Genomic DNA, 12,211 nt, shown 5'->3' with positions numbered 1-12,211 from the left:
CCAACCAAATATGAAGATGTATAATTGGGGTATCATCTATATATTAATGATAAGTTGTCCCATGCCAATGGAAATATTGCATACTTTAGATGTTGTTTTCCAGTTGTAACCTTTCAATATTGTCTTCCATCCTTTTTTTCCCCTTGTCACAGAAAACATGTTAAGAAGGGTAAGATTAAGATGTTGAATTAGGAGCACGAAAACCCATAACTAGGATCTCAGCCATGGGTTGGGAGAAGTGGGAAAGAATCTTTCCCTTAATAGAGATGGAGGCCTCAGATACAACCTGTCCCCCATTTTTTATGCTGCTCTTTCAGTCCCCAGGAAGATTAAGACCAGTTCAGAGGTTCACTAAGGTGGCCATGCTTAACAACCCACCTAGGGCAAATGATTTAGGAGTTAGAATATTTACATCCCAATGACTCTCTGCTTACTCACCTAATGAGTCTATCCAGATTAGGTGAGAAATGAAACTCTCCTGGAGGACATACCGTATTGCCGGCGTATAAGGCGACTTTTTGCCCGAAAAACATGCCTCCAAGTGGGGGGTGCGTCTTATACGCCGGTATATCCACTGCCAGCTTTTCGGATGCTTGTTGGAGCAGCGGCGCCTCTGGCTTCCTGGATCCCCTGCGTCGCTTCCGCTTCATCCCGCTCGCCTCGCTCCGCCCGAGGCTGCAGCTTCCTGCTCTTCCCACGGCCCTGGCACTCTGCCCTGCCGCTGCAGCCCCGGGATTTCTGGAGGCGTTTCCGGTGGTGGTGGGGTCGTCTTATCGCCGGTCGTCTTATCGCCGGCAAATACGGTATATGGGGTTCCCATAACCAACTTGTCCATACTGAAGAAGCTACTTGGATAAGCAACAAAACAACAAGAAGTCAAGTTGCCATAATGCAACTTCCAGACAACTCTACCTGAGTGATTGATAATCTTCACTGACATCAGCCATAGAAGTTGATTCACTTTGTGTCAGGCACTTCTGTGGCCCAACCTATTTTGGTGGGTTACTGTTGTGGGGGGAAAAGAAGAGGGTGCACTATATACAACACTTTGGGATTCCAAATAAAAAGTGGGCTATGACTCTATTGAACAAATGAATAAATGAATGAAGGAATAAATAAATGATTTTTGAAACGATCCATCTACTAACACCTTAGTTAATATCACTTTTGTGTTCCACATGACTAAGGAACTATATATTATTTTTTCTTCAAATTCTATAAGTATATGAAGTATTGCCAGATGGGTTATTTTTCTGCTTTTTTTTTATTCCATAGCATGATGTTTCTGTTCATCTAGTTATTGAATACAGGACATGGGAGGGAGGAGAAAGTTAAAAGAAAAGTAAGGGCTTTTTTTAAGTTGAAATGTATGCCATGATAATCAAAACACTTCTGGAGAAGCCAGCTTAATCCATCCAATCCTTAAAAATTACTTGAAAGTACTTTCCTTCCAGCTGCTGTCAAAAGGCTGCCAATTACAATCCTGAGAAGAAGATGGAATTTCTTCTGATTATGAATGGTGAGCCTGCTTCTTACCGGTAATACAAGATACACATTTGTTTTAATCAAGTTCCAAAAAGAATTCTGAAAAAAGAAATCCTTTTTATATACATATGGATTTAGCTACAAGTGAAAATGGCTAGTTTGTCTTGATGCTAAGTTGATAAATGCAGAAGTGAATCACCATTAACCACACAAGGTTAAAAGATTCAAAAACATGGATTCTGTTTAAAGAAAGCACATGTTTGGAATCCTGATATTATTAAAGGTCCTCCAGCTCATACTCAATGCATTCATTAGCCAGTAGTCTTCATTTTTTCCAGATGCAGAACCTTCAACTCCAATATAGGTTTTATTATTTGAGGCGGGGGGGAGGTTTTGCCAGATGTTAGTTTTTCCTCTCCCTTATCTTTCTCCCTTACTTCTTACTTCTTTTTCTTTTTCTACTTTCTTCCTCCCAACCGTCTTTATTCATCATTAATGTATTTAGTGTGTTACAGAAGAAAAAAGGGCACTTAATTATTTAAGTGCATTATTATTTGCACATTATTTCTATAGCACCACCTTATAGAAAATCTGAAAGCAGTTTACAATAACCATTCAATAATATATATGACAATGTTTCTAGTTATAAATTTTGATTTCTTTTTTAAAGAAGAGACTCCAACATGAGAATTGAAGATTATTTGCAAAATGTAATGCTATTGTAAGATATATTCACCATGTAAGCAATATTTTGCTACAGTATACTGGAATTGTTAATGGATGGACTTTCATACAAATGTTTCTTTGTTTGCATTTATCTTTCGGTCTACAGACAGCCTCAGAAATACAGCTTCAAGTTTGCCTGATTCTACTTTAGAAAGGGCTATTATGTAATGTAATTATTTTAATGAATAGCATTAAGCAAGATACAGATTTGCGCTAAACAGAATTCTGGAAGAATATTTGGTCCATTTGTTTTCCTCATGATGACACAGCTATTTCCCTTTCTCTATTTCTAAGATCTATTAAAAATTTACTTAATTGAAAAAAAGTCAGACTTTCTTCCAACAAACAAAAACCCTTTTAAATATTTCAGTATGTGATTCAAGCAGTTGGAATTGGATTTCCATTAATCCTATGAGTTTTAACTGATTCAATTAATAGGTCAGCAACTAAAGCTCTAACAGTAGATTAAAATATAATTCCTTCCCAACATTTTCTGTGGGAATAGATAACAAGAAACACCGCTATGGAATCTCCAAAATATACCAGCTTTCTTTTCCCTATTCCATATTGAATTAAGGAAAAATTTAAAAGAACTGTAAACATCGGCATAGCCAAATAGATACGAGGGATAAGGGGGGGGGGGGCGGGGAATCAAGATTGCTTTGTCTTGATTCTACTTAGTAAAAAAAGAAAGATGGAATCTTTATCAAGCCTTTGAAGATTATGCATTATATCCAGTAACAATGAAGTAGAGTTCCAATGATAGGTGTGATGTCTGTTTCCTGACCTGGCCTACCTTAAAAGGTAGACAAAAATTCAGGTGGAGGTTGCCTTCTTATGGATTAAGGGCAGTCTGAAGGCAATGTTGTCTTCAGTGACTGTCCAGTTCCTTCTTAAAAACCTCGAGTGATGGAGTGCCCATGATTTCTGAAGACAAGCTGTTCCACTGATTAATTGTTCTAACTGTCAGGAAAGTTCTCCTTAGTTCTAAGTTGCTTCTCTCCTTGATTAGTTTCCAACCATTGTTTCTTGTCCTGCCCTCTGCTGCTTTGGAGAATAGCTTGACTCCCTCTTCTTTGTGGCAGCCCCTAAGATATTGGAACACTGCTATCATGTCTCCTCTAGTCCTTCTTTTCATTAGACTAGACATACCCAGTTCATGCAGTCATTCTTATGTTTTAGCCTCCAATCCCCTAATCATCTTTGTTGCTCTTCTCTGTGCTCTTTCTAGAGTTTCAAAATCTTTTTTGTAGTAGGGTGACCAAAATTGGTTGCAGTATTCCAGGTGTGCTCTTACTATAAAGCGGTACAGATATTTCACGTGATCTTGATTCTGTGCCTCTGTTTATACAACCCGAATTGTGTTAGCTTTTTCTCTGAAAAGCCATGGCAGACTAAACTTTGGAGATCCAGCATGTTATTTCGGCTGGAATACTCTCTAACCATCTTACTTCACAAGTTAATTAGATGTACAGCCCCATATAAATCAAGAACTCAAAACTACTCTTCAAATTAGTGATTCATGAACATGCCTCTATCCTTAATTGCTTTAATATCTGTGAATATAAAAGTAAGATGTGCTCTTATAATTACAATCAATATTGCCTTTGCAATTTAATTAGTTGCCTTTGCAACTTAGAATCAGATGAATAGCTATTTATTTGTTTTAGTTGTGTGCCACTCAACTCCAAACAATTTGGATGGCTTACAGTACAAAAAGTTAAAATACAAAACAAGAAACAAAAAACTCAAATCAGAGCAGAAAAAAAGAGAAAAAGAACAAGGCGGTGAATATTCTAAACATTTTCATCTAACATTCAACACAGGGGGCTCCAACCACTATAGCCCAAGAACAGCCAGCTCTTTATGGACTTCCTTTATTTGTACTATAGCCTGATCATTGAAATATTTAAACCACGTTACCAATGTAGGCCCCATGGCATGTATGGCTTATTTAAATGACACAAGATGTCAATGACTAAAAATTTGCAAGAGTGAGAAATTGAATCAGAGTTTGGTATTTATCAAAGTCATCTAATCAGGCACGTGCCAGTTACAAATGTAGTAAGCAACCACCTTACAGCATCAGTGGTGGGATTCAAAATGTTTTACTACCGGTTCTGTGGGCGTGGCTTGGTGGGCATGGCATGGCTTGGTGGGCGTTGCAGGGGAAATCTTTATTCCCTCCCCACTCCTGGGTGAAGATTACTGCAAAATCCCATTCCCTCCCCACCCCACTAACCTGCTTTCCAGTTCCATTCTCCTGTGCAAGGCAACAAAAGAAGACCTAGTCGATCAGCTGGGACTTGGGAGACAGACAATAGATGGGGGCGGAGCCAGTCAGAGGTGGGATTTGCCGGTTCTCCGAACTACTCAAAATTTCTGCTATCGGTTCTCCAGAACTTGTCAGAACCGCTGAATACCACCTCTGTATAGCACCCTTGCCCAGGTTACACTGGTTTAAATTAAATAAACTGGAAACAACTAGGTGGGCTTTTCAAGATTGGACTTAAAAATTGTTTTATGTTTTATATTGGTTTATAGTTCTTTACAATAACACAAGTGTGAATGACATGGATGGCAGCTTAGGAAAAAATTACTTCCAAAAGAACACATTTTAATCTAAAGTAATGGACACTACTAGGCAAATATGAAAACAAAAAGACTCAGCAAAGCATCTGGAGAGAATTAATACAATATATACTATTGTAAGACACTACTTTCTAAATCTCATCTGCTAAATAGATGTCTGCAGAACCAAGATCAATTTAGAAGGTCCATATGGGTTTGCTCCAACCGCCTACTCTGGGATGATAATGTTTATACTATTGTCATAACAGCTGAAAGTTTGATCCAAACTGGACTCAGATTAAAAGGATCTTAAATAAAATCTTTCCTTGTATATGGTCTTCATTTATTTTTCCTATGTCTGCAGAATTCTTTCCTCCACAGATTCTCAGTTCTGAGAACCATCCAAGTTCATTCAGCATGGAGCAATGTCACAATACTACTGGATTTTCCTACACCTATGGAGAGTGTAGAAGTGACTGTACACCTATCAATGAACGCCCCTGAGAAAAACAATGGCTGGAAGTTTAATTCTATGTGATTTCTATGGTGGTGACACTGTTGTTACATGGCTTTGATACACTGGAGATGAATTCTTTTTTGAAGCTTGAATGAAGAAGGAAACTGCTGCTTGAATATACAGTATGCATAGTGACATCTAGATTTTGTTGTAGTTTCTTGGCCTGAAGTTCCTAGAGAAACTAATCTCCAATGGTACAAATATTTTAACAAGTGCCTCTATGTCAAATATCTGTGATGCTTCATTCATGAACATACCTTAACCATGTCATCCAAAGAGATACATTGGAAAACTAGCTATTGTAGAAAAAATCTGCTCGTCTTTAAACTGATTTTAAGAAAACTTAAATAGTATAAATGATGTCACTAACCTTCATATATGGTGATGATATGAGGATGGCTGAGGGATGACATAATCTCAATCTCCCGTCTGATGTGAACCATATCTTGTTCATCCTTAATTTTGTCCTTACGGATGGATTTTATTGCAACCTATAAATTCAGGAAATCGATCATTACTCTTAAAATAAAGTACATAAAAGTAATCTATAAGGAGAGTTCAGAAAATAAATATAGATTGTTGATGCTGATAAAACATGGAATGAGCAAAATAAAATGTATATATCTATATATATAAAAGTGAAAACGCATTCACGCATCATCACAAAATCTCCAGAACAGTAACGCCTACAAACTTGAAATTTGGCATGTATGTTCCTTTTTCTAGTTGCTCACTAAGAAAGGATTTTTTGAAATGACCATCAGAGAATTAGTATTTCCTATATTATTATTAATATGCTCTGGTGTTAAGGAATTCTACTCCTCCTCCCCACCTGAAAAGAAATATGTTCCAAATGCAAAACACAAGCAGAGGAGAGGAATTTCAGTTTTAAGTTTCACAGCACCAAGCAGCTTTAGTATAGAACAGTTGAGCTAAGCCACACCCAGGCTCCTTGCTGTCTCCTTGCTCACACAGAAAATACTGTTTCAGTTTCCAAACAGCCCTCAACTCTCTCACACAGTGATAGGACGCTAGCCAGATGAATACTGAATAACCAATGGATGCTGGTAGGCAGAGGCAAATCATTTTCCTCCCCCAAAACTAAGCCCGATCACATAGTTTTGTAGCAAAGCATGGGTATCAAGCTAGTATGTATGCGTGTGTGCACACACACGCTAATTTCATATACAGTCTAATTTCATATACAAACTATAGTATAACAATTTTTTAAAATCTAAGACATGAACTCATGATCTATTTCCATCAGCTGATTCCAAAAGAAACTCTTACTTGCTATATTGCTCTCTGAATCCTGAACTTCCATATTTCCTGAAGCACTTAGCAATCACTCAGTAACCATACCCTTCCTGCACCCTTCCTTAATCATCTGAGTAGATACCTTCCCCCACCTACCCCTCCAAAAAAAAAAAAAACATGGGAACAGAGGAAACAATAGCCAATCTTTTATCATAATTGGACAGTCATGAGAATATGTATTACATTTCAGAGGCAAGAATTTAAAAGGTTACCAAGATCAAATAGGGCAACATGTGGACATCTGAACCATCCATATTCAGAATGAATAAACTTCTGCCTCTATACACATATAATTTTCTTTAAAATACAAGATGCAAGTTTTCAAAACATAGATATGCAACAGCAGAATCATTTTAATGCTTAGTATTTAGATGTTTTAAATAAATATTTGTCATTGCTTCCGTCTGCTTGATAACCAAAATATATTACTTTTCATTCCACAATATTACTGAATCATTGTCTTATCTTTAAGCTAAAATGAAGTAGGAAACTTTCTATTAATTTCATTGTGTGATTTTAGTTTTTACTATCAGGTACTAGTAGAGGAAAATACAGAAAAGGCTATCAAATATAATTTAATATACATTATTATTTTTAAGGCTGATTCTGCATGTTATTTCACCAACAATACAAAATATTTTATGAATAACGATGGAGTTATTATTCACATGCTATGAAACATTAGCTTTGTTTAGAGTACATTTGGTTTACTATTTGATTTACTCAGGAATAGAATTGTATATTATTTTCAAAATAAGTAATCTATTTTATTTAGGTGGAGAATATGAACAAAATGTTTCTTCTATCTTCTGGATGCAATGCCAAATTATTTTAGTTCCTGCCCATGAACAGTAAAGTCTATTATCACATTTTTAAAAGCAAGATTACAAAGATTTATTGTATAAAACCTCTATCCTTCCAGGAAAAAATGGCGATCTTCATCATGTTCTCCTATAATTTAAAATTTAAAATTTAAAAATTCTATATTCTTTTTATATCATGACTTTAATTTGAGGGATCAGCTCAACAGTCTAACTGTTAATAAGGCTGGATGTAATTTTAAATATGTATTTTAAAAAGAGACAAAGGAACAAATCCTTGAGCAATTCCTGAGGGACAGAAAGCAGCTTCAAGTGTTAAGAAAGGTCTGTTTTTTCTTTTTCTTTGATTCTGTTCTGTGGGAGAGGCTGTGAAAGTGCATATATGCTAAGTATGAAAAGAAAGCATGTGGGTGGCTTTTGGATCCACACATGCATTCCTAAGGAAAAAATAAATGTAGACATTGATTTAAAAATATGTATAGCGTAAAATAGTTCTGCATCTCAGAAAGAATGTTAAAAGGATGTTATTGTCAAAGATAGAAAAGAATAAATTCTTCACCATTTTGGGACAGGGAATCAATCATACCATGTAGGGATGGAAATATACTTGGGATCTTAGCCCACATGATAAATAGGAGACGAGAGCATAAATTGCATGCAGTACAAAGATCTAAGCCTGAAAAACAGAATATATTTTTTGATTTGTATAAAACTTAATAAATGTTCCTTCCGATCTGCTTTTAAATCAGAATCTCATGAAGAGTTGCTTTACAGGTAGTCCTTGACTTACAAACTACAACCGGGACTCGAATTTCTGTCATGAAGTGATACAACCATAAAGCAAGACGTAAATAGCTTCCCTGCACCCTGCCGTGCAAGGTAAGCTCTCAAGCAGCTCCAGAACGTTGCAGCTCTGGGGCAGCTCGTCATGCCTTGGGAAGCTGCCCCAGGTCAGTCCTCACCACCCTGCAGCACAAGCCCCTGTACTCCCCCCCCTTTTTTTGACAGCATTAAGCCAGCCCCAGCGTCACTCATTCACTCTTTGGAACAGTTCTGGGACTTTTGACTTTTCCCCACAGTGCAAAGTCAATTGCAGCCTGGCCCAGCAGTCCGGCTGGGTACATCTTGTCAGAAGTAGAAGCACGAATACAATGAAGGAGAGCTGGAGTGGCAGAGCAGTGGGTAGCAGGGGACCAAAAGGGCACAGTTGGCGGGAGTATCTTTGAGGCTTCAGTGTTGCCACAGTGGAGAGTTGGTTTAATATCAGGGTTCCAAGTAACACACCCATAGAAAATTGAACTCCGTGGCAGGTAGATTCCTTAAAGAACAGTTTTTATGGGATATATCATATTGGCACAGACTAGTAAAAACCAACTCTAACGATTCCCATGGTTTTCACCTAATTAAAAGTAAAAGTTTTTCCCCCTTTCCCAAACAATCAGTCACATGGTCCAATCACTGCTCTGTCTGGTTGCTTGGTAACTTCACTCCTCTTTCCAGCCACATGTGAGAATGTCCTTGATTCCCAGAGGAAACTATATTGTTTTGGCTACAAATCCCCACAGCTATCTCTATTCCCCCTTCCCTAACTCTCATCTCCATTGTGGCAACACTGAAGCCTCAAAGATGGCCTCAGTCAGACCAGCTTCAGAGTTGACAGGGAGATGGGCAGGTTTTATGTTCAGCACTTCTGCAGTCATAAAACTGGACAGGCTGCCAGATGCCCACAACTTTGACCTTGGGACCACAGACCAATTTTAGTGCTCTAATCTCTTGTTTTTGCCTAATTTGTACTGAGAGAGTCTCTTCTGCCAATATATACAATAGAGGAGCTAGGGGGCAGCCTTGTCTTACTCCCTTATTTATCTTTATGGTATCTGTATTTTCCCCATTTATTAATATTTTTGCGGTTTTCATTTTATAAATTGTCTTAATAAATCCTACAAAATTTTCACCAAATTTCATGCCTATCAGTTGTTTAATAAGGAAGTTCCAATTCAGGTTGTCAAATGCCTTCTGGGTGTCTAAAAATATCAGTGCCATTGTCTTGGTTGAGTATACTTCATAATATTCTAATATATCCATAATGGTTCTTGTATTTGTTTTTATTTGCCTATGGGGGAGGAAGCCATTCTGATCAGCGTGGATAATTCTACTTAATACTCTCTTTAATTTTTCCGCCAATATTGTAGCCATTATTTTGTAATCTACATTTAAAAGTGATATTGGTCTATAGTTTTGAATTTTTTGTTGGTCTGATTGTTCTTTATTAATAAGGGTAATATATGCTTCTATCCATGATTTAGGCATGTTAGCATTCTCCAGGGCTTCATTGTACAAGTCCACCAATATCTCCTCTATTGTTTCTTGGAATTGCTTATAGAATTCCGAAGGAATTCCATCTGGGCCAGGGGTCTTATTTGCTTTTTGTGTTCCAATTGCCTTCCTAATTTCTTCTATAGATATTTTATTATTCAAAATTTGTTTCTCTTCATCAGTAATTTTGAGCAAGTTCTTTTCATTCAAATATTGATCAATAGATTCTTCTGGTATTTCTTCTTGCTTATACAATTTCATAAAAAACTCCTTAGCAATTTCTTTCTTTTCTTGGGTCTGCGTGCATAATTTCCCTTCCTGATCTTGGAGAGCTACGATCGTTCTCTTTTCTTGTTCTTTTTTAATTTTATGGGCTAACCACCTCCCCAGCTTATTTTCATTTTCAAAATAATTTTGTTTTGCTAATTTAATTTTTCGGGCCAGATCTTCCTGTACATTTAGATTTATCTTATGTTTTACCAGATCTATTTCTTACTTAATGTTTGAATTGTTTGGGTCCTTTTGTCTACTTGTTTCCAAATCTTTCAGTTTCTCCCTCCATATGTTTTGTTGATGTCTTTTTTCTTTATTCTTTTTAGTATTGTAAGCAATAGTTAGACCTCTCACATAGACTTTGGCCGTATCCCAAAGATTCTGTAGAGAGGTATGTTCTCTTTTGTTTATTTCAAAAAATATGTTCAATTCTTTCTTTATCATTTCAACATATTCTTTATCTCTTAATATGGTATTGTTAAATGTCCATCTTCCCATTTTTCTCTTTCCTTTCCATTTAATTTGAATGGGATTATGGTCAGCCCATAGATTTGGCAAAATCTTGATCCTTTCAATATTCTCTATTAACCCAGGGTTCATCCATATCTGATCTATTCTGGACCAAGAGTGGTGGGGGTTCAAAAAAAAGTTGTTCCTCTTGGCTTCTCGTATTTAAGTCATCTCTACTTTCTTGTTCTTCCTCGGGTCCTAGGTGTCGTTCACAAAATTCCTGTGCTTTTTCAATTGTATCAATTTTGTATATTTTGTCCTGACATGAAACTAAAAGCCCCTCTGGGATGAGCCACCTAAATGGAATACCATTTCTAATAAGTTGAGTTGATAAAAACTGGTAGCCCCTTCTCTGCTCTCTGACTTTCCTGGGTATTTGTTTCAGTGTAACCACTTCATGAGCTTTTTTTATACAAGTGGTTCATCTCTGATCTTACTATAGAGCAAGTCTCGTGTTGTCTTCCTCGCAAATCGAATGTGAACCTCTTGGGGTAGTCTATGTCTCCTCACGTAGTGTGTATATACTCTGTAGACCTCGTCTACATCATTTTCAATTTCCAGTTTGGGTTTCTGTAAAGCCGCCGCTATCAGATTCGTCATAATTGCACGTAAATCTTCCTTTCTGTCTTCCACCACATTTTGGAACCTAAGATGAAATGACGCCTTCTCTAATTCCATGTGTACCATCGAATCCCAGAGTTCGCAGTAAAGCACTTTTCAATTTTGTTCTGAATCCTCTAACTTCTTCTCCACCATCTCTGTTCTTGCCTCTAATAAATTTAATTTCTGTTCATTTTTTATCACTTCTTTCTGCATCTTTCCAATCTTACTATTCAAATTTTGTATTTCGTTTTTCACTTGTCCTATTTCAGTTCTCATTCCTGTTTTCATGTCTTCGTGGTTCCTTGCTATCAATTCGTGGGTTTTTGCCATCATTTCCTGCATCATAGTGAGCATTGCTTGTACTGTCTGCAAGCTTTGAGCTGAACTAGTTTTTTCTGCCAATAGCATTGCATCTATAGATCTCTGCCCCATAGGTGAAGACATAGTTGTTGTAGTTTTCTTTCCTGATTTTACATTTGTAATTGATGTTGTCGCCATTTTAACTATCTGAAGCAGCTCTTTCCAATCTACCATCAACTATCCCTAGTAGAGCACTATTTTCCTCTCCTTTTCAGTTCAATAGTAATATTAATACATATATTATTATATTATTAATTACCAAAATTCTATTATGGAAAATCACAATCAGCTCTTATTTCTATTTTTTCTTATTGAACTTATTCAACTATTACAATACTTAAGAGAATTCGATATTAATCAAATACAGATATATTTACTCATAAGATCAACAGTCTTATATGCTTAATTAATTTAAAGCAGCCAATTCATTAAAGTAATTAGATTCTTATCTATATATAAATATCAATTAATCTATTTCTTTAGAGTTCTTAATTATATGCTTACCTCAGAATAAAAATACCTCAGTCTCTTACTATATGATTATTATTTAAAGGTCTGAGTTCTATATTTATACAACACACTTTCAATTGTCCAGTTATTCAAAAATTATTAACCAATATTCTTAGCTCAATATTCTAACATATATATATCTATTAAGATTATGTTTTACCAATATTATTTAGTTACATCTATGTTTGATCAGTTGAGTGAT

The 12,211-nt window shown here is 36.4% G+C and overlaps 1 protein-coding gene across 1 annotated transcript in view; it reads right to left on the bottom strand.

The window, feature by feature from the left end:
• Positions 1-12,211, bottom strand: part of NUAK1 (NUAK family kinase 1) — a 58,162-nt gene that overhangs the window by 22,934 nt on the left and 23,017 nt on the right. The window contains exon 2 of the mRNA XM_026694987.2: positions 5,670-5,790. Within this exon, the coding sequence (XP_026550772.1) occupies positions 5,670-5,790 (121 nt within the window). The remainder of the gene's footprint in view (positions 1-5,669; positions 5,791-12,211) is intronic.

This window comes from Notechis scutatus, chromosome 6, assembly GCF_049901735.1.
Source record: "Notechis scutatus isolate UNSWTSFEM ecotype Mainland chromosome 6, rNotScu1.2, whole genome shotgun sequence".
Taxonomy (NCBI): Eukaryota; Metazoa; Chordata; class Lepidosauria; order Squamata; family Elapidae; genus Notechis; species Notechis scutatus.
The sequence above is the reverse complement of the archived record's forward strand: the minus strand, read 5'-3'. Positions and strand labels throughout refer to the sequence as shown.